Source organism: Eucyclogobius newberryi, unplaced genomic scaffold, assembly GCF_026437365.1.
Source record: "Eucyclogobius newberryi isolate DKJ021-1_F unplaced genomic scaffold, fEucNew1.0.hap1 SCAF_8, whole genome shotgun sequence".
Taxonomy (NCBI): Eukaryota; Metazoa; Chordata; class Actinopteri; order Gobiiformes; family Gobiidae; genus Eucyclogobius; species Eucyclogobius newberryi.
Window position 1 is genome coordinate 27,584,937 of NW_027316500.1, and position 23,766 is coordinate 27,608,702.

Sequence of the window (23,766 nt, forward strand, 5' to 3'; positions counted from 1 at the left end):
TTATGATAAAATACTTCCTTGACAGATTAAAATTCACATCCACTGTAGGATTTAATTATTTGGAACCCTCAGGACACAGGTCTAGATCAGCGGTGGTCAACCTAGTGGTCATGGAAACTGATACAACGCAGTGATAAAAAAGCATTTGTTGGCCAACGAAAATAATGTAGTCAAGTCTATATCCTCAAAATGTAAATCAAACATTAGCTAGTGTCACTTTAAGCGCAGCCTGCTTTTTATGCACGCAGACGTCACTCAAAAAGGTAATGAAACTTCAAATATGTGTAAAGGTGGAACTAGACCAAGTGGCCCCTCCCCCATTCACCTGTTGTACTTTTCCACAGCGACTCAAACAGAAATGGAGAACTCTTTAGAAGATGTGAATTCAAATGATACCATTACTCAGATCTGTCTTTTAAAAACACTTTTATTACAAACATGTCAACAAAAACACACGGTAGGAAAGAAACTGTACAGTCTATTATAGCCCGGTCTGAAAACATGATCTATGGCGTTAAAACGATTAACATAAAAAATGGCACGCAAGTGTTTAACAGGGGTGGCGGTTTAAGAATCTTTACAATTCATAAATAAAGAATGGCTTAACGAAACGGCGCCACGAACATTTAAAGTCGTTGATTGTCCCTTCTTCCAATCTGCAATTCTCAAGTAAAAACGTTCGGCAACTTACAACGTGAGGTTTGGCGTTTACATGTTGTCCATCTCCCGCTGCTGAAGGAAAGTGAAGGAAAAGCAAACCATCAGTGACCAAACGACAAAGACATAGTGACAGTCGTGTTGTCTTTTTTTTTTTTTTTTTAAATGAAAACTTACCTGGGTTTTGTTGTACTTGCGCTGTCTTCTTGTGGCGAAAAACTGTAAAAAAGGAGAAAAAAGATAAGATAAAGATATCCCTTTATCGTCCACACAAGGGGAAATTTCACTGTTGCAACGAAATTTGGAAAATGGAGAACTCTTTAATATTGAAGGACGAATGTGTGGTCAATGAGTACAACCAAATGTTCGACTAAAAACACACGGATCTTTCTAGTTCAATATTAAAGTCGATTTACAAGGATTATTGCATGTATGTGACTTGGAAATGTTTATTTTTTTGACACCGTGTGGTGCAACGTAGGCCATATTCAGCTTGTGCGAATTCCTACGACTTCTAAAAATGCAACTCACCAGGACCAGCAGGCCGGCCACGACCGCCAGGACGACCACCACGATGACGGCGATGATGCCCCCGGAGAGGTTCTGCATGGTGAAGGTGGGCGCCTTCTCGTCCACGTAGTACACCAAGATGTTCTCGAACTCCAGCTTCTGACCGCCGACGGTTGGCGTGAAGGGATCCTGGCTTCTCAGCAGGGGCAGAACCTTGACCTAAAATATATTAAAAAAAAAAGGTTAGATGTCATTTATTTGACTGGAGTTCTATCATTTGAGACCGAGCAGATCGATAAACTTCACGATACGGAATGAGAACGCGTAGTTGATCGCGCTGGGAACCATTTGCGCTCGACGGAAACGACAAAATAGTAAAAAAAGAGATTAAAACGTACGTCTTTTTCCATGTAGTAGGCCATGTTGGTCAGATCGCTCTTGCGCTGGCCCTTGGGCTGCTCGACGTCAACGACAAGCAGGCGTGCATCAGGATCGTACTGAAAAGAAAATGCATAAGACATTAGCTGAAAAGTAACAGGTCGACAGGTTGAGTGTGAGTTATGGCCTTCAAAGTCTACAGCCCGTTGAAATCAAAGCATGCCTGGACGCCGTTAAACACATCGACACGCCTTACATTCAATCGTTAAAGGCGTGGCATGAAGTACTAATCAAAAAGACGCTCACCTCCACCCCCTTCACCAGGTCCTTGTTGAAGTTCAGGTAGCGCTTGTGCATGGCATCGGCAATGGCACTGCGACAAGACGGAAACACATTTAGTTTATCTATTTTACACACGCGTCTAACTTGCTATAAAAAAAATAGTAAAATCGAACTGTACTCACGCTTTCAAGTTGGGGGCGTCGACCTTTCCAGTGATCTCCTTGTGTTTGAGCTCAAGACGCACCCAGCTGCAAAAGACAGACATATAGTGTTGATTTAATGACATCACTTTACAGCCAATGTGTATTAAAAGTCAAATTCTCATTCATTTAAACTCTTAGACATTGAAACGGAAATATGCAAATGGTTTACACAGCTTTGTTGAAACTAAAACTCATCATTTTACCTCGTGTGTATATTTCAAGAAGCATAAACACGCAAAAACAAGACATTTTGCCAGTCTTGATATTTTTTTAAAAGATCGGTCCAAGTTATTACAGTTCGTCAGCCTATGCCCCGCCTTTAAACCTTCAAAATTCTTGGGAATGTTGCTTCCGGAAAACCCGTCCCCACCCACCGCCGAGCCCGACATGCACAAACAGGACTTACTATGTGATCACCAGCTCCTCGCACTTCAGATTCTTGTCTCCCTTGTCGGTTCTGCGGACCCCGGCGCTGTTGACGCACCAGCACGTGTCCGTGTTGTTGCACTGCTTGGCCCTGAACGTGCCGTCGTTCTCGCAGTCCGGGTCGTAGATGCCGTCGTTGTCCACAAAGGCGGTCTCGACGGGCTTCCCCCCGGTGCGGGTGCTCAGGCCCTTCCTGGCTCGGTACATCTCGCCCTTCATCAGAAAGCACTTCGGGATCACTGAGAACGAAGAGACAAAGCAACAATAACAATAAGCACCGAGTCTGAAGTGTTGAACGTGCACGTTGTGGTGGTGGGCTTACGCTTGTTGCAATCCAGGACTTGTTTGGTGCTGTTTTCAGTCATTAAGTGGCATACGCAAGGTGTTCCATCGCATGTGGCCCATTTCATAGTCTCACAATTGCCTAAAAACACAGTAAAACAGGTTCAAACTTGTTAGATAAGGAGGTTCTAAGAAAAAGAACTAAAAACAGACACAGGAGACAGAAGAAAATGTAGAACGACGCCATTAACAAAGTGCTGTGCTGGGATTTAAGTGCGTTTTTAGGTCATTTACTGCCAGTTCAAGACCAGCTCTGTGAGATAAGTAAAAGGCCATCTTATCTTATAACACTAAAAAAGGACAATCAAAACGCCAGTGCAATAAAGTTAAACTGCCTCTGCTTTGTCATGGCGGCCTGTAAAAGCCGGAGAGGGCAGAGTCAGTACTACAGGTAGACGAGCAGGTTCAGTTTACACCTGGGCGTTGGTTAGTCAAACAAGTAGTCCACAGGAAAGCGGGACAAAAAGCACCCAACCCCCACCTCCACCTCCCAGAAACCAACTGCGCCGCGGAAACGACCTTATTCAATGCAATGTCAACTATATATTTAAAAAAAAGCACACAAAAACCGCACTTTAAACGTTCTATCGCGAGAACATTGGAGCTACTTTTGATCAAACGCGGAGGAGTTCAAAAGAGTTTTCGTGCGTAAAGCGGCTACAAATAAACGTCCGCAGTTGAAATACAAAAAAAAAAATAAAAAAAAATAACACAATTTCCCAAGATGCAAGTGGATGAAGCTGGAAAAAGGGTTAAAAACGCGTGTAAAATGAGCGGGAAACTGTACTCACATTGTGCATAGGCGCCGACCGCGAAGGTGGCGACAATCAGGGCAATCCAAATCTTCATTTTGGGTGGGAAAAGTGGACTATATCTCTCCGATGCGTGTCCGAGCTGCGAGTGAGCGGTGCTTCCCTTTTCTCTGTCCCGCAGGTGTGTCCCGGTCGAACCTGTTTGAGGAGAAACTCGGCGGGGGCGCGCACGCAGGTAAAAAAAAATATGATAAATTGACGTGAAGGCTCGTGCTCGCTCGGTTTTGTCGGTTTTTGGTTGATTTTAGTGTGTGTTCCTCTTTGTCGGTCGCCGTTGAACTGAGGAACAACGCGGCCGTGGAGTAATTTATAAAGTCAGGCTCTCTCGCGACGTCACGCCCATTTGCGTGAAGGGTACGTGCGAAGGTGGGGGCTGTGCGTCATGCGTCACGTGGGTTCCGCCGTGACCAAATATGGAGAGCCGCTCCCTTTTCGCGCTTGTTATTTTCCCACAGGTGAAACGGGGCTTACGTCGTCGATCACCAGTGGAGTTTTTAACGTGTTTTAAGTAATACAATTATACTTTATTGAGTTGGCATAATGTGAGAAAGGTTTAGGGCGCTGTTAGTGTGAGAAAAAGTAATGTTTATGTATAAAGAAGGTTGTTAATGTGACTGTAGATTAGTTTTGTTTGCATGGCTGGATGTGATTTAAGAACTACTTTTATAGATCAGTGTTTTTCAACCTGTTTTGGCGACTAAAACATTAATAAATCATACATTTTATATAAAAAACAAAACAAGAATGTGGTAAATAATGTTTTGGCATTTTTTTTTTTTTTTTTTTTTGGCTCAGATGCAAAAATAATTAGATTCATGAATTAATTTGTTCCCAGTTACACGTAATAATCCCTCCCGGCACATTAATGTTCCCGGCACACTGGTGATATTGTTCCAGATCGTTCTATGTGACGATGGCATTCCTTCAGAATAAGGGCAAGAGCGTGGAAAATATATTATAGATCCAGCAGCAAGATCCAGTTTTCCCGAGTGTTTTATGAAGTATTTTCATTAGAAATATACTCAAAGAAACCCCACAAATATTAACATTTATATCAGTGAACAGGCCGTTTAACATGCTACAATACAAAGAGTAACCAAAGAAGGTATCGAAACTAGTACCAAAACTAGATTAGAAGCATAAATATAGATACATAATTAGCATAATCTTAAACTTTATCAGAACTACTATAAATACACTGTTCTTAATGAAGAAAGTACAACTAAACTGATCCATTAATCAGTCTTCTTTTCAAATACCTTTGTTATTTTCAAGCTAAATTAGGTTATTTTGACCTAAAAAAGAGCTTTATTCTACAATATGGAACTCTAATTTATGACACATCACCAAAGTAGAGTCATTTGACCTCCTCTGCGTTATTGTCGACCGTTAAGATGTAAAATAAAAAACAGTCAATTCCATGCTGAAGTTTCCCGAAAGTGACTGAAGTTTATTTATTTTTCTATCACATCAGATTATGATTAAATACACATTGATAACATATCAGCGAACACACACACTGAGAACAATGGGCTAATCTCGTACATAAGCCTATTGTTAATGTACGTCTTCATTTACATTAGCTTTTCTGGCACTGCTGTTACAAAATGTTTGAAAATCGATGTCACAATGATTGAGTAACAGTTTTTGATGACGGCTTCTCCGGGCTCTTACACGTGCGGACGATAATACACTTTTCTTTCACTTATTGAGGACTTATTCCCGGCCCGGGCCGTTTGCTAAACACGTCCCGCTCTTACACTTGATCTGTCCCGTCAAATAAAGCCTAAACAAGACTAAAATGTAGCTTTGCAAAGGACGGAAGCACTTTGTTTTATGTAAATGACCCTGAGCTTTGGTGTTTAGAAATGTGACAGGTCAAACTACACATTATATTTCAGATTTGACCAAATATTTTGCCTGTTTGTCCTCAGTTTGACCTTTTTTGTAAAGTGTGTAATAACTCTACTTCCTGGTTGGACATCGGCAGCAGATAGAGGTAATTCCACATCTGTTACCTAGCAACCAGTCTCTAAACAAGAGCAAAAATCCATATAAATTAGACCACAGTTAAACAATAACGCCATATAACACTTTTATTGTGTTGATTAATATTTGAAACTGTCATAAAAGTTAAGCGTAAAGTGCATGGAGGTTTTGTTAAAGTGTCTCTGTGTTTTCAACAGCACGTCGCATGTTGATGACATCACACAAGGATTCAGCTCCACTTCCTGTCATTTTAAACTGTTTTTTTTTTTAAACATTTCTTCACAAACTGAAACTTAACGGAATTGAAACTATGATAAACATTTCCCACAGGTGCCCTCCCACTAAACTAAGTCATAATTATATAAACAGAAGAACTTGTCACACAGAGATAATCCCGGAATGCTCCTCAGTATGGCATTAAACATGTGTGTATAATATATATGTTACGTAAAGATCTGAAGCGTTTGACCTGTAATCTTTATGTCTCCATGGAGATAGATGGGTTTAATGGCATACTGTGGAACATTCTTTTTTTTTATGTAATACTCGTTTGGCTCGTAGGTTTTATTAGACAGGACAGAGCATGAAACAGGGACTGGGGAATGACATCATCGCAAACTGTCGAGCGACACACTGTGGGACATTCCAAGCGAAGCAATAACATCTCCATGGAGACAAGCAGGGGGCGGAGCCTTTACCAGACAGGTTTTGCAGTGCACATTTTAAGTAACATGAACTGTGTGAACTGTTCAAATATAATACATTTCTCTAGAGATTTTTCATCTTTTTCTTCCTATCTTTTCTTCATTTAAAAAAAAAGAATAAACATAAAACGCAGACCAAGAGTGTGAAACTAAAACTAAACAGCAAAAGAAACACAATCATGGCACATCTAAATTAAAATAAATGAATAAAAGTCCCATTTGGTCCAAGTCTGTGTGTCTGTTATTCTTTTCCAACACGTAACGCTTACGGTTCCTCCTCACGTTAATCCCCCATCAACACTTTTATAAAACACTGTCCTCCTTTACCTATTGTAAACACCAGATGCTGTTGGTTTCACCTGGCTCGTCCCCGTGACATCATCAACAGGAGACGGACAGAAACCTGCCAGGCGTTTTGTCGTGAGTCACAGCGGGACGCCTCTGATGACTCAGACGACACTCACGTTTCTGCCACAACCGCCGCAGTTTCAGTGGTAAACTTCAGCTGTTGCACAAATAAACACAAGCTGAGGGCGGAGGTCGTGTCCGAACTAACGACGACATTGTTTTGCTGAATCGGGATATTGAGATCATCTGTAAATAAACTGTCGGAAACCGTATAAAAGGTATAAATATGTCAGATAAAGCTCCCATTTGTGAGTCTGTCTATTCTCATCAAATTGTATCGTCTTAAATACATAAAAAGCAGATTTTTTTTGTTACGCCAATTTATTGTCCATGATTTTTTATTTTCTTTAAACTTTTTCAAATAGAAAATCACATGTTTTTTTGTTTTGCTTGATTTGTTTTTGTCTGATTGTATGGACAGTTCAAACTGCCAAATGCCAAATTGCCAAATTAAACAGAATTAATTGGAGTTCAACTGACTAAATCCCCCAAATTTGAATAAAAATATGTTGAGTTTTTAGTTATATTTACTAGAAAAATCCATGATGAATAATTCAGAATGCCCTGTATTATATTGAATTAATTAATCATTCATTCATCTTCATTTATATAGTTTAAAAAGGGGTGAGCGAAACACTTTATTTGTGTTTCTTTACTGCCCCCTGCTGGCAAGGTTTGATAGACTGAATGTTTGATTTATTTATTTCAGGGACAGTGCATAATCTGTAGTCCCGTGACAAATGTTAATGTCGGCCTAAAAACAAAGGGACAATGAGACAATCACACGGTCAAATTAGAAACTATTTACACTATAAACATTAAATGACAGAGACACACTAAATATACAACTACAATCCAACAGAGACACAGTTCTACTCTCAGCTCTAGTTTGCAATGAACTTTTGTTTTAACTGTATTTTGAGCGAGGACGAGGGGGTCATTTCAAAATGATGACACTGCATTTCATCCCTTTATAAACTGAACTAATTATGATCAGGTCCAATAACACAAAAAAACATTTAACATTTAACCTGGTTTTATATGTGTTTATACAAATGAGGTATCACACAGAGTTTGTCCTTCTTCCTTCTATGTTTCAGACCTCTGTAGTAAATTAAAGGAGGTACCATATTATGTCAAAGTAACGTTAATGAGTGTGTTAGAGAGCGATGTGTTCTACTACATGTAAGCACTATATTGTTCGGCGTAGGGATACGCTCTGTTCAATTAATAAAGGCGGAACCTCCTGTTCACTTCACTCAAAGACATATCATGATAAAGTCTGGCGGTAATGCAACAATTGGATGCCAACCGCCATAAAACAACAACAACAACAACAACAACACTTCACTCACGGGACAGTGCGGCTACCGATATAAACGACACACGAGTCTTCTGTCCTGCATTATATACCTGGTGTACCAAGACTGAATATTCTGCAAAGATGTCACAGTCAGATGGCATGGGAGAGAGTGCACAAGCTGAGCGAAACGCTGCAATGAACCCAACAGGTTATGGGCCCAGGCAAACCCCAGGTACAGCAATGCACGGACGCGGACTGCCGCCGAGGTTCGACGGAGACGAAGCCCGCTATCACATCTGGGAGGCAAGATTTTTAGCGTACTTGAAAACAATTGGCCTAAAAGACGCTATCCTCGGAGGTCAGGAAGCTGCAGCGGCTAACCCACAAGAGGCGGTGGAGGCCGGTAGGAAAAATGAACTAGCATATGCAGAAATGTGTGGATGTTTGGATGATAAGACACTTTTGCTAATCCTATATGAGGCGCCAGACGATGGAAAGAAAAGTTTGGAAATACTGAGGCGCCATTTTGAGTCTGAAGAAAAGCCGCGGATCGTGGGGCTTTACACGGAGCTAACCAATGTGCTAATGGCTAGTGGGGAAGAGCTAGCGGACTATCTAGCACGTGTTGAGAAGATAGTGGCCGCACTAAACAGAGCTAAAGAGACCCTCAGTGATGCACTCTTGGTATCTATGGTGTTAAAAGGACTCACAGACGAATACAATCCATTTTCTGTGCATGTCACTCAGACAAGAGAAGTTTTAACCTTCAACGAGTTCAAAGCCAGGCTGAGGAGCTTCGAGTGCTCGCTACGCTACCGCAGCAGACCACGGGCCGACGAGGTAATGACCGCAAACTACAGAGCTGCCAAATACTTCAAAGGGGAATGCTTTATTTGTGATAAAGTTGGGCACAAAGCAAGAGACTGTAGATACAAAGAGAAGAAAGCACAACGTGACTTCAGGGCTCCTACTACACCAAACAACAGCAAGGTGGCCGCCATAAAAGACACTGGGCAGTACAGTTCTCGTGCTAGAGACAACCAGCGAACAGAGGAGGAAACCTTCTTACTCAAGGCGACGGAATGGCAACCTCACAACGCCCAGCCGGAGGGACTACTTGTGGACAGCGGTGCCTCTGCCCACATCATCACCAACGAAGGAGCTTTCACCAGATTCGACGAGACGTTCTGGCCAAAGAACCACGTCATGCAGCTGGCAGATGGATCGCGGATCACTGGCAGCGTGCTGAAGAAAGGCGACGCCCAGATCAAACTTGCTGACAGCAGAGGCGGAGTGGTCAGTGTCAAGCTTACCAACGCCCTTTTGATCCCTGGATACCCACAGAACATCCTTTCTGTGGAGGCAGCAGCTTCTAAAGGAGCTAAGTTCAACTTTGAGTTGAACAATAACAAAATGATCCTCCCTGATGGTACCACATGTGACATGAAGGTAAAAGACAGACTATACTATTTGGACGTTGTGGAAGAGAGCTGTAATGATTCTTGTAATGCATGTTTTGATCTGAAAACTTGGCATGAGATAATGGGTCATTGCAACTATGGTGACATAGTAAAACTTGAAACGGTTGTAGATGGCATGAAAATCAAAGATGGATAGTGCAAACCAAATCAGTGTGAAACATGTCTTCAGGGAAAATTCATCCAGAGCAGAAACAGAGAGGCAGATGTAAGACTGCAGCCATCATAAGAAACAGGTGTTACTGTAAGAGAACAGGAGAGACACCTTATTACCTTTTCACTGGCAAAAGACCAGATTTGTCAAAAATGAAAAAGTTTGGTTCAGATTGTGTGGTGTATGAACAAAACAGGAAAAAGCTAGGTCCAAAAGGCAAAAAGGGAATTTTTGTGAGTTTTGACCGTCATTCACCAGCTTATCTGATTTATTTTCCAGAGACGAACAAAGTTCAAAAACACAGATTAGTCCACTTCATAACAAAAGAAGTGACTGAGAAGCAGACACAGACTGACATGGACCAAGCAGAGGACCACTACGTTGAGTGGGTAACGGCACCAACTGAAGTGACTCTACCACAGACTGACTGGGAAGAAACAAACAACGAGCAGGTTTCTAACCCAGACAGTGACGCAAAGACTGATACACAGACTCCACTTACAGGTAGAATTAGAAAGAAACCAAAGTATTTGGATGACTATGAATGTACAGTGCAGAGCAGTGAGTTAACTATCGACTACTGTTACAGAGCTACAGTTGGGCTGCCACAAACCTTTAAAGAGGCTCTGGCATCACCAATGGCTGACAACTGGAAAAAGGCAATGAGAGATGAAATGGAGACATTTAAAGAAAATGACACCTTCTCACTTGTACCGTTACCAGAGGGTAGACAGACAGTGGGGGGAAGGTGGGTTTATGCGCTCAAAGAAGATGACCGGGGAAATGAAACATACAAGGCCAGGTATGTGGCGAAAGGATACAGTCAGGTGGAGGGACTGGACTATTCTGAGACATTCTCACCGACTGCTAATTTGACTTCCTTACGTGTGCTGATGCAGCTGGCAGCACAGCATGATTTGAAACTACATCAAATGGACGTTAAAGCAGCTTACTTGCATGCACCTATTGACTGCGAAATATACATGGAACAACCAGAAGGTTTTCAGACTAAACCAAAAAATGGTGCACAACTGGTGTGTAAATTGCATAAATCAATCTATGGGCTTAAACAGTCGGGCAGAAATTGGAACATTATGCTTCACAATTTCTTGCTTGAGAAGAACTTTGTGCAAAGTCAGGCAGACCACTGTATTTACACAAAACTGTCTGAAAATGAAAAAGTAATTTTGTTAGTATGGGCTGATGATATTGTTGTGGCTGCAACCAATGAAAAGTGTTTAAAGGAGGTCAAAGAGGAACTGAAAAGTACATTTAAAATGAAAGACCTCGGACAACTTACTCATTTCTTAGGGATTGATTTCACACAAAAAGAGGGTTCTATCACAATGAACCAGACCAGATACATTGCCAAAAATTTGGAAAGATTTGGAATGTCTGATTGCAAATCCAGAGCAACTCCTAGTGAAATAAAGTGTGATTTGACTCCAGATGGGGATCAAACTGATCAAAGACAATACAGGGGTATGTTAGGCAGCCTCATCTATATCATGACTTGTACTAGGCCTGATGTGAGTTGGATAGTGAGCAGATTGTCACAATATCTGTCAGATCCCAGAGAGAAACACATGACAGCTTTAAAGCATGTGTACAGGTACCTACAAGGGACAAAGGACTATAAGTTGTGTTACCACAAATGTGACACTAAACTTCAACTAATGGGATATTCTGATGCAGACTGGGCCAACGACCCAGAGGACAGAAAGAGCATTACAGGCTACTGCTACAGTCTAAGCCAGAACGGTGCGATTGTTTTGTGGAAAACAAAGAAACAGCAAACTGTTGCACTGTCAACGTGTGAAGCAGAATATGTGGCGCTAGCCGCTACTATTCAAGAAGCACTTTACCTCACACAACTTTTGAGGGACATGGACCCTAACTTTGAACCAACAACAAAGGTCTTTGAGGACAACCAAGGGACTATACGTCTTGCGAGGAACCCTGTAAACCGCCAGCGGAGCAAACATGTAGACATTAAATACCACTTTATCAGGTCTAATGTGTTGCAGGGTAAAATACTCCTTGTGTACTGTCCTACTGAGAACATGGTCGCAGATGTGTTCACAAAATCTGCCACAAGGGTCAAAATTGAAAAGTTTTGTGATTATATGTTTGGTAACTAATGCTTATTGAAATGTGAGTGGCACCATCGAGTGGGGGTGTTAGAGGGCGATGTGTTCCACTACATGTAAGCACTATATTGTTCGGCGTAGGGATACGCTCTGTTCAATTAATAAAGGCGGAACCTCCTGTTCACTTCACTCACGGGACCGGAGCAGTGAACAGTGCGGCTACCGACAAAAACGACATACGAGTCTCCTGTCCTGCATTATATACCTGGTGTACCAAGACTGAGTATTCTGCAAAGATTTCACAGTCAGATGGCACGGGAGAGAGTGCACATGCTGAGCGAAACACTGCAATGAACCCAACAGAGTGCTCTGTCATATACTTTTATTTTGATTGATTCATGCATGTTTGAATAATCCCGTATTGACCTGCAGTTGAGGCGTTATTGCTGATCATTTCTGTTTTCTCCGACCACAGCTCTGTATTTAGCTGTGAATTACAATATAAACCAGTGAATGAAAATCCCCCACTTGTTTGAAACAGGAAGCCAATGAACCTGTTTCTATTAGTTTACATAAATAGAGTGGTTCACAATGAGCAAAACGTGACATATTTAAGTTAATATGTTATAAATTAGTAGTAAAACACCTATGAACAAAGCATACACATCTTCTTTAGTGTAGCTAGTGACAAATAAACCCATTTCACTCAAATTAAAGTCAAAAAGTTTAAGGAAGAGCAGTTTAAGGAAAGATTATTGGCTTGATTGTTACTCGAGCATGCACCGTTGTTGTGTCCACGGGCAAGACACTTCCGCCTGGTGCTATTATCAAGAGAAGAGCCATTCCTTCAGAAAACAATAAACTTACACCTGCTTCACTTTCCCACCTCAGCCACTTCCCGCACTCTAATCAAGCCCGTTCCCATGCGGCGTTACAAAACCCTCAATCTGAATTAGTTAATGAGCGTTTAATGTCATCCACTGTTGTCCTGGGCGGAAAGCATAAACCAGAGGCGCCCGAGGGAAGAGCTCGGGTCATTGTACCGTTCACAGCGACACCCAAACGCGTGGATTTGGGTGTTCCCCTTCCCAGAGGTTTAAGATGTCAGGGGGCCGGCTGCGGTGAGGCGGCCCATTGTGCTGCTGCTGCTGCGTTCTGTGTTCGGGGGCGGGCGGAGGGAGCGGGACGGAGTCGAGGGAAGAAGTCTTGGGAGGTATTATTTTCGGACAGCGGTGACAGGTGAGCACAGGGAGGCCCAGGTTTGTCCCCCATCCGGTGCTCCAGGAACGAGCGGGACGGCAGGGAAAATGTGGTGAGACAATTCTATCTTCTGTTGTTATAAAGGAAAGAGAGTGAGTGTTTGTGTTTGGAATCGGGACAATACGCAGTAATATCGTTAATCGGGGGGACAATAATCGCATAATCCACCAGATAGAGCCCAAAAAAGCTACTTATACTTGATGTGTATTGTTCTTTTCACTTAACAATCACAATTCTATTTTCCGGACTATAAGTAGCACCTTTTTTTTATAGTTTTGGCCGGGATGCAACTTATACTTATGTTAATATACTTATACTTATACTCCGCAGCGACTTAAATGTGATATTATTTGTTATTTACACACTTGCAACCGCATTTCATACTTATATTTATACTTATACACTTATACTTATACTACAGTGCAACTTATATGTTTTTTTCTTCTCTAGGATGCATTTTTTGGCTGGTGCGACTTATACTCCAGAAGTAGTAATGTATTATGATGTAGTAAACACAAAACATATTCATAATTATTAATGTATTTTTAACTTAAGTTCTCCATTGTTTGATTCCATTTTCAAACCGTCAGAAACAAAGTATTTATCGCAATATTAAAATATATATAAAAACGCAATTCTTTTGGACATGGTAATCGTGACACTAAATTTGGAGTGGGATTTAATAAAAACATGTCTGTGATTGGTGACACTGTAAACTTCGGCTGCCACTGTTCCATGATTCTGTCTCGGGGCGGTTATGTTTAGCCAGGCCACAATCACATTTGTCCCGGTTTGAGCCCAGTTTAGTTTAGTCGTGGCGTAGATTTGGTTTGTCCCGTTCTAGTCCACGTCCAAGTTTACTTATGAGTCTGAAGCGTTACAGTTTAGTCCCATTCTTGATGTGTGAAGTCACCATAAGCGTCTTGAAAAGTGCTCTTCAAGGTCACGTTTTATTGACTATATCATTGTTTAGCAAAAGTTAAATTGAGTCAACTGGTCACAAGTTTAAAGAATTAATTTGTCACAGCAGTTGACTTCCAGCTCAATCTTTTTTAGCTTTACATTTTGCTATGGAACGAGCAGGAGGTATAATGATGATTTGATATCATTTGTAGTCACTATTTTTAGTAATTTATGCCCAAAAAATAGTTATTGATTTTATTTTATTTTATAGTAATTTATTTTATTGTAATGTAAGTATTTTTGTTTTATTGTAATTCATTTTATTTTATTGTTTTTTCATTGTGGTATAATTTATTAGAATTTATTTTATTGTAATTTATGTCATTGTAATTTATTTAATTTAGTTTTAAATTATTTTTTTGATTTTCAATTTGATTTGATTTGATTAAAAAAAAAAGTATATATATTTTTCTATTTTTTTTTTTATTATCGTTCTTGGCTCTTATTGCAATGAGAGGCTCTGTAGGTGTTATCCATCGCTGTATTCATCAGGATAAGGTGAGACTTCGGGAAGCAGTGAAAGACTCAAATTCTTTCAAAGATACAATCTGACACTGTCGGGACGATCCCATATTTGTTACATTATAAAAGCTTTGAAACAGGTCATTTGATACAGAAAATAAGAACTTCCCCAACAGTTTCATGCGCGAGCTCGAGGATGAACAAAGTTTGTCTACCGGTAAAAGTCTAGTCAAGCTGCAATCTGCGATCTTTATCTCAAACTGCTCGGACTTGCTGCATTTGATACGAACGTGTGTAACTTTATCCGAGAAGAGTGAGCGGCGAAGTCTAAACCAGGCGTAAACTGGCCCAAAATGAGCAACAAAAGACTAAAACCAGGAGTGAAACGATCCAAAAGAGCCAAAGATCGCGTCAGTAAACATAGCATAACATCGTAGTGTAAATGCAGTTGTGAAAAGAGCGCACTTTAGATGTCTTATCTCCATTGACGCGCGATTGCCCCATGAGAAGGTTCCATGTGATTTACAGTAGCTGGTGCTGCGTTGGCTGACTGTAATGGGACACAGATTCCCCCGGCCTCACGTCAGTCCCGGGCCTCTCCTGAGATTAAGACAACAAAAGCGCGATGTTCCCGTTAGCGACAGAATCACAACAAACGGAACAGCTAATACATTATTATACAGAGCGTTTTCAATCATTGTTTTTACACATAATTTTAAACAAATCAACCTACTTTAGAGGATGTTTTAGCTTTAACGTTTGCCTTGTTCTCCATTAAAATGAATGGATTGCCACAGAAGTGCGGGCCAGTAGCGGTCAGGAGTAAAAGTGTTGACTGAAGTGGATTATAATCATTTTTTTGCCTATTTTCAGATTATTAACTGTTTGTCCTTGTTTAGTTAAGGATTATAGATTTTTTGCAGAAGTTATTATTATTTTTTGTCTTTATTTTGCATTTTATTTACATTATTTCTGCTGATTTAGTTTAATTACTGTATTTTCTGTAAGTCGCACTGTAAGTCGCACCTTATTTCATAGTTTTGGCCGGGGTGCTACTTATACTTATATTCTGGAGTGACTTATACTTATATTTATACTTATATACTTATACTTATATTCTGGAGTGACTTATATGTGATATTATTTGCTATTTTCACACTTGCAACGGCATTTCATCCTCCAGTGAAACTCATATATGTTTTTTCTTCTCTATTATGCATTTTTTGGCAGGTGCGACTTATAGTCCAGAAAAATATGGTGATTGTATTCATCTGTCACAGGGTTGAACGGGTTAAGGTGGGCGGGGTTCAGCAGGTATTATTGGAGCATATGGTTTTTTACCAGTTGGACCAGGATGGAAAAACCTAAGCGAACAATATAATATAACTTATAATATAGTATTTCTTTGTCACAGTTGATTCCTTTACTGTGCAGAGCCTAAACCCTGGTGGCTCAGTTGTTTTTTTATTTGTTTTGTCTAAGTCAGTTTATCATATTTTCCGGACTATAAGTCGTATCAGCCAAAAAAATCATAATAGAGAAGAAAAAAAAATATATAAGTAAGTAATAAGACCAAGAACAGACTTAATCTTGAAATGCCATTTAAAATAATAACAGATGAGAGAACATGGTGAATAGGTGTACGTATGCTAACGCTAACACCTTCAGCTACATGAGGCACAGACAGAACTGTGGTAAGTGTCTGGTATGTTAATGTAACATATGAACAGTTATTCAGAGAACTATAGCATAAAGAACATGCTAACAAGTTTACCAAAGCATCAGTTTTACCCCAAATCACTAAATCCATTGAATTCTTCTTCCTCTGTGTCACTTCTAAACAACTCCACAAACTCCAGAGGAAGAGGAAGTGCAGATTCTTCTTCTGGAACGCTTAGAGCCTGGAGCGCCCTCTTGTGGTTGTCAGTGTGAAAATAACGAATAATATCACATATAAGTCGCTCTGGAGTATAAGTCACACTCTGGCCAAACTATGAAAAAAGGTGCCACTTATAGTACGGAAAATACGGCAATTGTGTTTTCTGGACAAATTGCCACTACATTCACTTTTTCTCAGATCCTTCCATTTTCTCAAATCTCGCCTCGCCCCAGCCTCGCTCTGATTGGTCCATTCACGTGGCTCGTGTGGGAAGCGCACCGCGGTCGTACCTAACTATGTTGAATATTACTACAATGAACAGTATTATTGCATTCTGTTCAATACGTTTAACACTAAAAGGGTTACTAGTCAAAATATCAAGCTATAACACTTATTTTTTCAACTCTCTGGACTTACAATCAATGAATATTACTTACTATAATCAATAAGTGTGACAAATATCAGAAAATACATAAAAAACACGCTTCTTTTACACTTGATTTACATTATTGTCACACTTTCCATCGTGATTGGGCAAAAGGCATGAGCAATAAGATGATTATTTAAACATATTAACAATAAAACCTTCCAAAAACCCATCTTAAATTTCAGTACTAATATATTTGCCCAGAAAATTCAAGTTCCAATGTAATTAATGTACTCTAACTAGGTCATTTAGGCTAAAAATGATTGCAATATACATTCTGACTAAGACTGATGCTGGTTTAGTGTTCCGAGCTCATTTTGTTGACTTTAGAAACAAAATCCCCCAAACTATTGTTGTGTAAAGGATATGCAAACACAAAGAAAAGTCCAAATGGTAATATATACTTTGTAAATAGGGCAAAGAACACTGACGCTGAAGGTTTCAAGTGACGCTCCTCGGGCTTCGTTAAACCTCTGAACAAAGTCTGAACTAGAACTTGACTTGAATGGTGCGAATAAAAAGAGAATCCTCAATGTTGCACTTTAATAACGTTGTATATTTGACCGTGTTTTGTTGCCAGGTTTCTTCTCCTGTTCATCTCGTGTCTCGGGCTGAGTGAAGCAGGTCGGTCCACTTCATGTAAACTCTACAACTGATTTATAGTCAAATAGTAGCCTACAGCGTACGGGCATGAAAGGTGCACCGCGTAACCTTTTGCCTCCAGTGACATGTTATTCCTTAGCCTGGAATGTTCCCTAGTATGGCATTAAACACAGCTATCTCAGGGGCACGCCACTGGGACGAGTTACAGATCGCACACACGGTAAAGCAATGACATCTCAAGCAGCTGGTGCTTCATTTAAGTTACAGATTGTCAGATTGAAGTACTACAGACTGATACTGTAAATGGACAGATAGATAAACAGATAGATAGATAGATCAAAAGATAGACAGACAGAAAGATAGATAGATAGATAGACAGATAGAAAGATAGATAGACAGATAGACAGACAGAAAGATAGATAGAAACAGGCAAACATGTCATATACATGTACCGGAAAAGCTGTTTTTGCCACAAAGTTTGCTCTAATATCAAACCAAAATGAAAAAATAAATACATCATTAGTTTAAAAAAAAAAATGATTACGGTATAATAAAATTGATTCAAGTTATTTTGCATTTATCTTTTTATTTGACGTGTTGATCTGACTTAGACTGTCTTCTGATTTCCTTTCAAGTGTTGGACCATGAAGAATGCCTCAAAGCAGGACTGGAGTGCCACCCCAAGTCCGAATGTATCAGAGTGAAGACCCAGTATGAGTGCGTGTGCTTCATGGGTTACCAGGGCGAGGGGTTGTCGTGCACCGACATCGACGAGTGCGCCAGCGGCCTGCACGGCTGCCACTCCAGAGCCCGGTGCAACAACACTCTCGGAAGTTACGTCTGCGAATGCCAAAACGGATACATAGGAAATGGACGTGACTGCCAAGATATTGACGAATGCAGAAACAACAATGGAGACTGTCACAAATATGCCGTTTGTACTAACACTGAAGGAGGGAGAACTTGCAAGTGTGGACCTGGATTTACCGGGAACGGTTTTGAATGCACAGATATCAACGAATGTACAAGTTCGCGAACGTGTCATTGGAACGCAACCTGCACGAATAACCCCGGATCTTACGTCTGCACCTGCAATCAAGGCTACAAAGGCAACGGGAACTATCTTTGCTTGGACGTCGACGAATGCTCGGTAACGCCTCAGATTTGCTCCTCTTCACTCGGCTACAAAGGGTGCAGAAATTTACCCGGGACTTTCCAGTGCATCTGCAGCAGTGGGTTTGTGAGTAACGGACAAAGATGCGAAGACGTCGACGAGTGCAAGAGCCAGGTGTGCAGTCTGTACGCGAGCTGCGCCAACACCAGAGGGTCATTCACGTGCACATGCAACAGTGGCTTTGTTGGGAACGGGGTGACCTGTGTTGACATAAACGAATGCAACGACGGGTCGAACACGTGCGACACAAATGCCGTTTGCATCAACAGACTTGGGACGTATGAGTGCTCCTGCCCCGAAGGGTTTCTTGGCGATGGGCAGAATTGTGACGACATAAATGAATGCCAAACCCAGAACATTTGCCCCTCTTTCACGACTTGCGAGAACAACCTCGGATCGTACGTTTGCGATTGTGGTGTTGGATTTGTGTTCAATGTGTCCAAATGCTCAGATGTCGACGAATGCGCGCAGGGTTTATGTAGCCCTTATGCAATTTGTCAAAACACGGAGGGTTCTTATAGTTGCCGATGCAAAGATGGCTTTAATGGAGATGGTTTAAGTTGTGTTGACATAGACGAGTGTTCTCAGGGTCTTCAGTGCCACCCTAAAGCAGTTTGCCTCAACCAACCCGGCACCTACAATTGCACTTGTGAATTTGGCTACGATGGCGACGGAGTAACTAAATGCGACGATGTCAACGAATGCTTAGTGGACAGCGGCGGGTGCACAAACAGAGCAGAGTGCGTCAACACCGAGGGATCTTTCCGCTGCGTTTGCCCTGATGGATTTCTGCTGAAGAATGAAACGACGTGTGTGGACATAAACGAATGCGAGAAATTGGACAACCCGTGCGAAGTAAACGAAGTGTGCAAAAACACTGACGGGTCGTATGATTGCCCTTGTGAAATTGGTTACCGCCGTCTTGCCGGGAGTCGGACCTGCGTTGACCTGGACGAATGCGAACTCAAGACGTGCCACGAGAACGCGACGTGCCTGAACACTATCGGTTCTCACACCTGTACGTGTCTGCAAGGGTTTGCAGGCAACGGCTCCACGTGTAACGACGTAGACGAGTGTTCGGCAAACGCGGAGAGAACGTGCGATGCTCACGCCACGTGCTCCAACTCGATCGGCGGCTTCACCTGCTCCTGTCTGCCAGGGTTCACCGGGGATGGGTTCGCGTGCACAGACGTGAACGAGTGTATCGTCAACAACATGCCGTGCCCGAGTGCGTCGGTCTGCGTCAATTCACCCGGCACGTTCGTGTGCTCCTGCTTGAACGGGACGCTTGTTTTGAATAACACTTGCGTCACCCCAAGTCAGCAGTGTGACCCGCCCTGCCATTCCCGGGGACTCTGCCACCCCTCGCCCTCCGGGTATCAGTGCGTCTGCGATAAGGGCTACGAGGGCACCGGGGTGAGCTGCTCTGATGTGGACGAATGCCTGGACAACGTCTGCCCCAAGAATGAGACCGAGTGCGTGAATAAGGCCGGGTCGTACGCCTGCGTTTGCAAACAGGGATTCACTCAAAACGGCTCCGACTGTTTTGGTAAGTCTCGTTTTTGTAGTTCTGGGTAGATTTCTGCACGATGCAATGACACATTTCCCAAAATGTACGCGTCTCACCCTCAAACCAAGAACACGCCAGGCTCCATGTGCAGCTGGCCGCAGTGTCTTGAGTTCGAATCTCGACTGCTGCATGTCAGACCCTTCTCTCGCGTCCCCATTTCAGGCTAAAGCTTAAAAAATGAATTAAAATGAAATGCGCAGTTATGCAAAGACTATGTTGCAGCTTGTAATTGTATTTTTCTTTCACCTCTCACTGTTTTCAAGGGACTGCTTGCTTTTATAAATGAAGTTAAAATGTCACATTACTGAACGATTTAACGATTATTAATGATTATTGAGGCCGTGACCAAACAACAGTGACATTTTTAATTTTCTGACGTGTGACTGTTCCTCAAGTTTGTGACAAAACGGAACTTTCTGAAAGACAAAATAGAGTTAACTGTGATAAAAACAGCTGATAAAATAAAGTTCTATATTTTGGGCTGTATATTAAACAAAAATACTTAATTTTGCTTCTAAAATTGTCATGATTATAATTGTTTTGTTCTTACGATTATATTGTGACCTGAATAATCATGATTATCAATTAACCTAATCGTGAAATCCCTAATTCAATCACAAATATGTATGAAGTCGCCCGTATCTATTGCAACCACTGGCTTTACACCACGCAGTAACCTTAACGTCTCTTTCTCTGAACTTCTCTCCCTTTGGCAGATATAAACGAGTGTGAAACCGGACAAAACCACTGCAGTAAATTCGCCAGCTGCGTCAACACCGTCGGCAGCCACCGTTGTTTCTGCCTCGACGGCTTCACCGGCGACGGCAAAAACTGCTCGGGTGAGTTTTCTCTCATCGTAAAACCGAGCCTTCTGTCCTCATTCAAGCGCTCTGTGTTCTAGCTTTCTTTTAGCAACACTTTGGGGCTGTTTCCCTGACACTGTCCCATTTTGGATGAATTATAGACATCGATGAGTGCAAGGTCCAAAACGGAGGCTGCCACCCGACGGCCCGCTGCACTAACACGCCCGGAAACTTCACCTGCGCCTGTCCCGTCGGCATGGAGGGCGACGGGTTTGACTGCCGGGACATAAACGAGTGCGACCGCAACTCCTCTCGCCCGCACAACTGCAGCGACTTGGCGAATTGCTTCAACCGAAACGGCTCCTACGACTGCCAGTGTCGCGGCGGGTATCAGGGCGACGGGTTCGCCTGCGAGGACGTCGACGAGTGCATGTCGGGCACAACTTGTGGCAAGAACATGACGTGTCACAATTTCCCGGGCTACTTCACTTGCTCGTGCGTTCTGGATCAAGTTTACGCCACGGGGACGTGTGTGGCTAACGAAACGTGCGCTAACGCGACTTCCCTGTGCCACCCGCTCGCCGAGTGCTTTCCATATCAAGGCTCGTTCTACTGCAGATGCGGGGACGGGTACGAGGGCACCGGCACCGCTTGCGCCGACGTTGACGAGTGCGCCCGAAATGACGACGCATGCCCGGAAAATTCCCGATGCGTCAACACCAAAGGCTCTTTCGAATGCGTTTGCGTCGACGGTTTCGCGTCGAACGGGACCGAGTGCAAGGACGTCGACGAATGCGTCACCGGGAATTTCACTTGCCCCGCGGACAGCGAATGCGCCAACACAGAAGGACGTTACACTTGCATTTGCGACGAGGGGTTTTACGGCAACGCCACGTTTTGCGCCGATATCGATGAATGCGCTTTGGGTTTAGTCAAGTGCCCCAATTTTTCGAAATGCAACAATACAGAAGGGGGATTTTTCTGTCAGTGTTTTGAGGGTTACCAAGGAAACGAGACCTATTGCGAGGACACCAATGAATGCCTGGACAATACAACCTGCCCTGATTATAGCACGTGCATCAATTCGAACGGCAGCTACGATTGTCTTTGCGACACTGGATTCTTGAAGCGAAACGACTCGTGTTTGGATGTAGACGAATGTGACGCGCCTGCATTTCCGCGGTGCATCAATGGCACCTGCATGAACTCCGTCGGTTCATATTATTGTAACTGTGACAGTGGGTTTCTGAGCAACGGAACCGAATGCCTGGATGTTGACGAATGCGGTGAAAACACGGCCAGTTGTCCGAATAACTCGACTTGTGTCAACGCTATAGGCTCGTATCTGTGCCCATGTAATGCCGGTTTCACGCTCAATAACTCAATTTGTGAAGATGTGAATGAATGCAGTGCCAGCCCCTGCCCCGAGCATTCCTACTGTAACAACACACTGGGGTCGTTCACCTGCTCGTGCTCACCCGGCTATAAGAACAACAGCTTTGGTTGCATTGACGCAGATGAATGTGAAATCAACACGACGTGCCGATCCGACCAAGTTTGCACAAATTCACAAGGCTCGTATCAATGCGCTTGTCCGAAAGGCTACGTAGAAAGAAACGGCACGTGTAATGACGTTGATGAATGTGGCGCTTTTCCGTGTGACAGCGTCGCCCGGTGCTGGAACGCCCCGGGATCGTTTTCATGCCATTGTCCTGCCGGATTTTTAGGAAATGGTTCATGGTGCCAAGACCAGGATGAATGCAGTGTTCTAAAGCCATGTCACTTCCAAGCTGTTTGCCAAAACCTTCCCGGATCCTATCAATGCATTTGTAAACCCGGCCTTGTGAGCCTGAGCACCTCTTGCGCTGATATAGATGAATGTCAACAAGATAACAGGCAGTGCCACTCTGCGGCTCAGTGCCTGAACAGTGTTGGCGGGTATGAGTGTCGCTGTAGAACTGGGTGGATGGCTACGAAGGACAATGGACACGGAAACGCGGGCTGTGTTGACGTGGACGAGTGTTTGGACATAGTTTGTCCCAGAGGAAAACTCTGCGTCAATGAACCAGGAACTTTCAGATGTGCCAAACCCTTCATTCCATTCACCACAATGTCTCCATCGGGTGGGATATGGCTTCAGTTATTACTCACCTGCCAAAGCAAACACTATATGTTGAACACAATTCATATCAATGATGTATGCAGTTTATTGACCAACTTTTCACTTGGGCTCAAACATTTTCTACTGTAGGTTTTAACACCATCTATTGAGCCATGGGGGCATTTACATCAACTAGAATAATCAGATCAGAACAAAGAGATTGTGTTTACGTGCACAAAAGAAATCTGATAATCAAGTAAACCTGGTCACACATGTCCATTACTTAGTGTTTTTTGTATTTGGAAGACAAAGTCAAATAATTAAAAAATATCTCTTTATCTTTAAAATGCTTTATTTGAATGTTTGCCACATTAGTTTGCCTCTTTTGTTGCATAATTGTCCTTGTTAAAAACCTGCACTTCTCACATCTGACGTGAAATTTCAATAATCTGATTACTCCAGAAATCAGATTATAATGATCTGTTTTTTATTGTGCATGTAAACATAGTCAGAGTTTTGACAAATATCCTTGGGATGAATCCATAACACAAACACATTGTGTGTTTTATCTCCACATGTAAACTGTTACGTTAAAACCATTTTATTGCACATAATATTGTGTTGTTGTTGATAATTATCATATTTTTAACATTGTTTTCTGTTTTCTATCAAAATAGAGGGCGTCCTGTTTCCTTATGGAGAGGAAGTTGGAGATGAAGCCGTGTTGATCGACTCTGTAGATGGAAACTCGCCGTACATCACGCCTCCGGTCGACTTTCCTTTTCTTG

The 23,766-nt window shown here is 42.3% G+C and overlaps 1 protein-coding gene and 1 long non-coding RNA gene across 3 annotated transcripts in view; both read right to left on the minus strand.

Annotated features, from left to right (window-relative positions):
* Nucleotides 1-23,766, minus strand: part of LOC140351666 (uncharacterized) — a 344,644-nt gene that overhangs the window by 295,487 nt on the left and 25,391 nt on the right. The gene's annotated exons all lie outside the window — the stretch shown is intronic.
* On the minus strand, nucleotides 410-3,885 carry epcam (epithelial cell adhesion molecule). 2 transcript variants are annotated; one of them, XM_072437601.1, is made up of 9 exons: nucleotides 3,590-3,885; nucleotides 2,779-2,880; nucleotides 2,437-2,695; nucleotides 2,010-2,075; nucleotides 1,852-1,918; nucleotides 1,566-1,664; nucleotides 1,189-1,386; nucleotides 835-876; nucleotides 410-729 (listed from the first exon to the last, which is right to left on the minus strand). In XM_072437601.1, exons 1-9 carry the CDS (start codon nucleotides 3,645-3,647, stop codon nucleotides 709-711), a joined length of 912 nt encoding a protein of 303 aa, XP_072293702.1. In that variant the 5' UTR covers nucleotides 3,648-3,885; the 3' UTR covers nucleotides 410-708. The 2 variants fall into 2 exon arrangements, with proteins under 2 accessions (XP_072293702.1, XP_072293701.1); XM_072437600.1 differs by having other exon boundaries at nucleotides 410-732.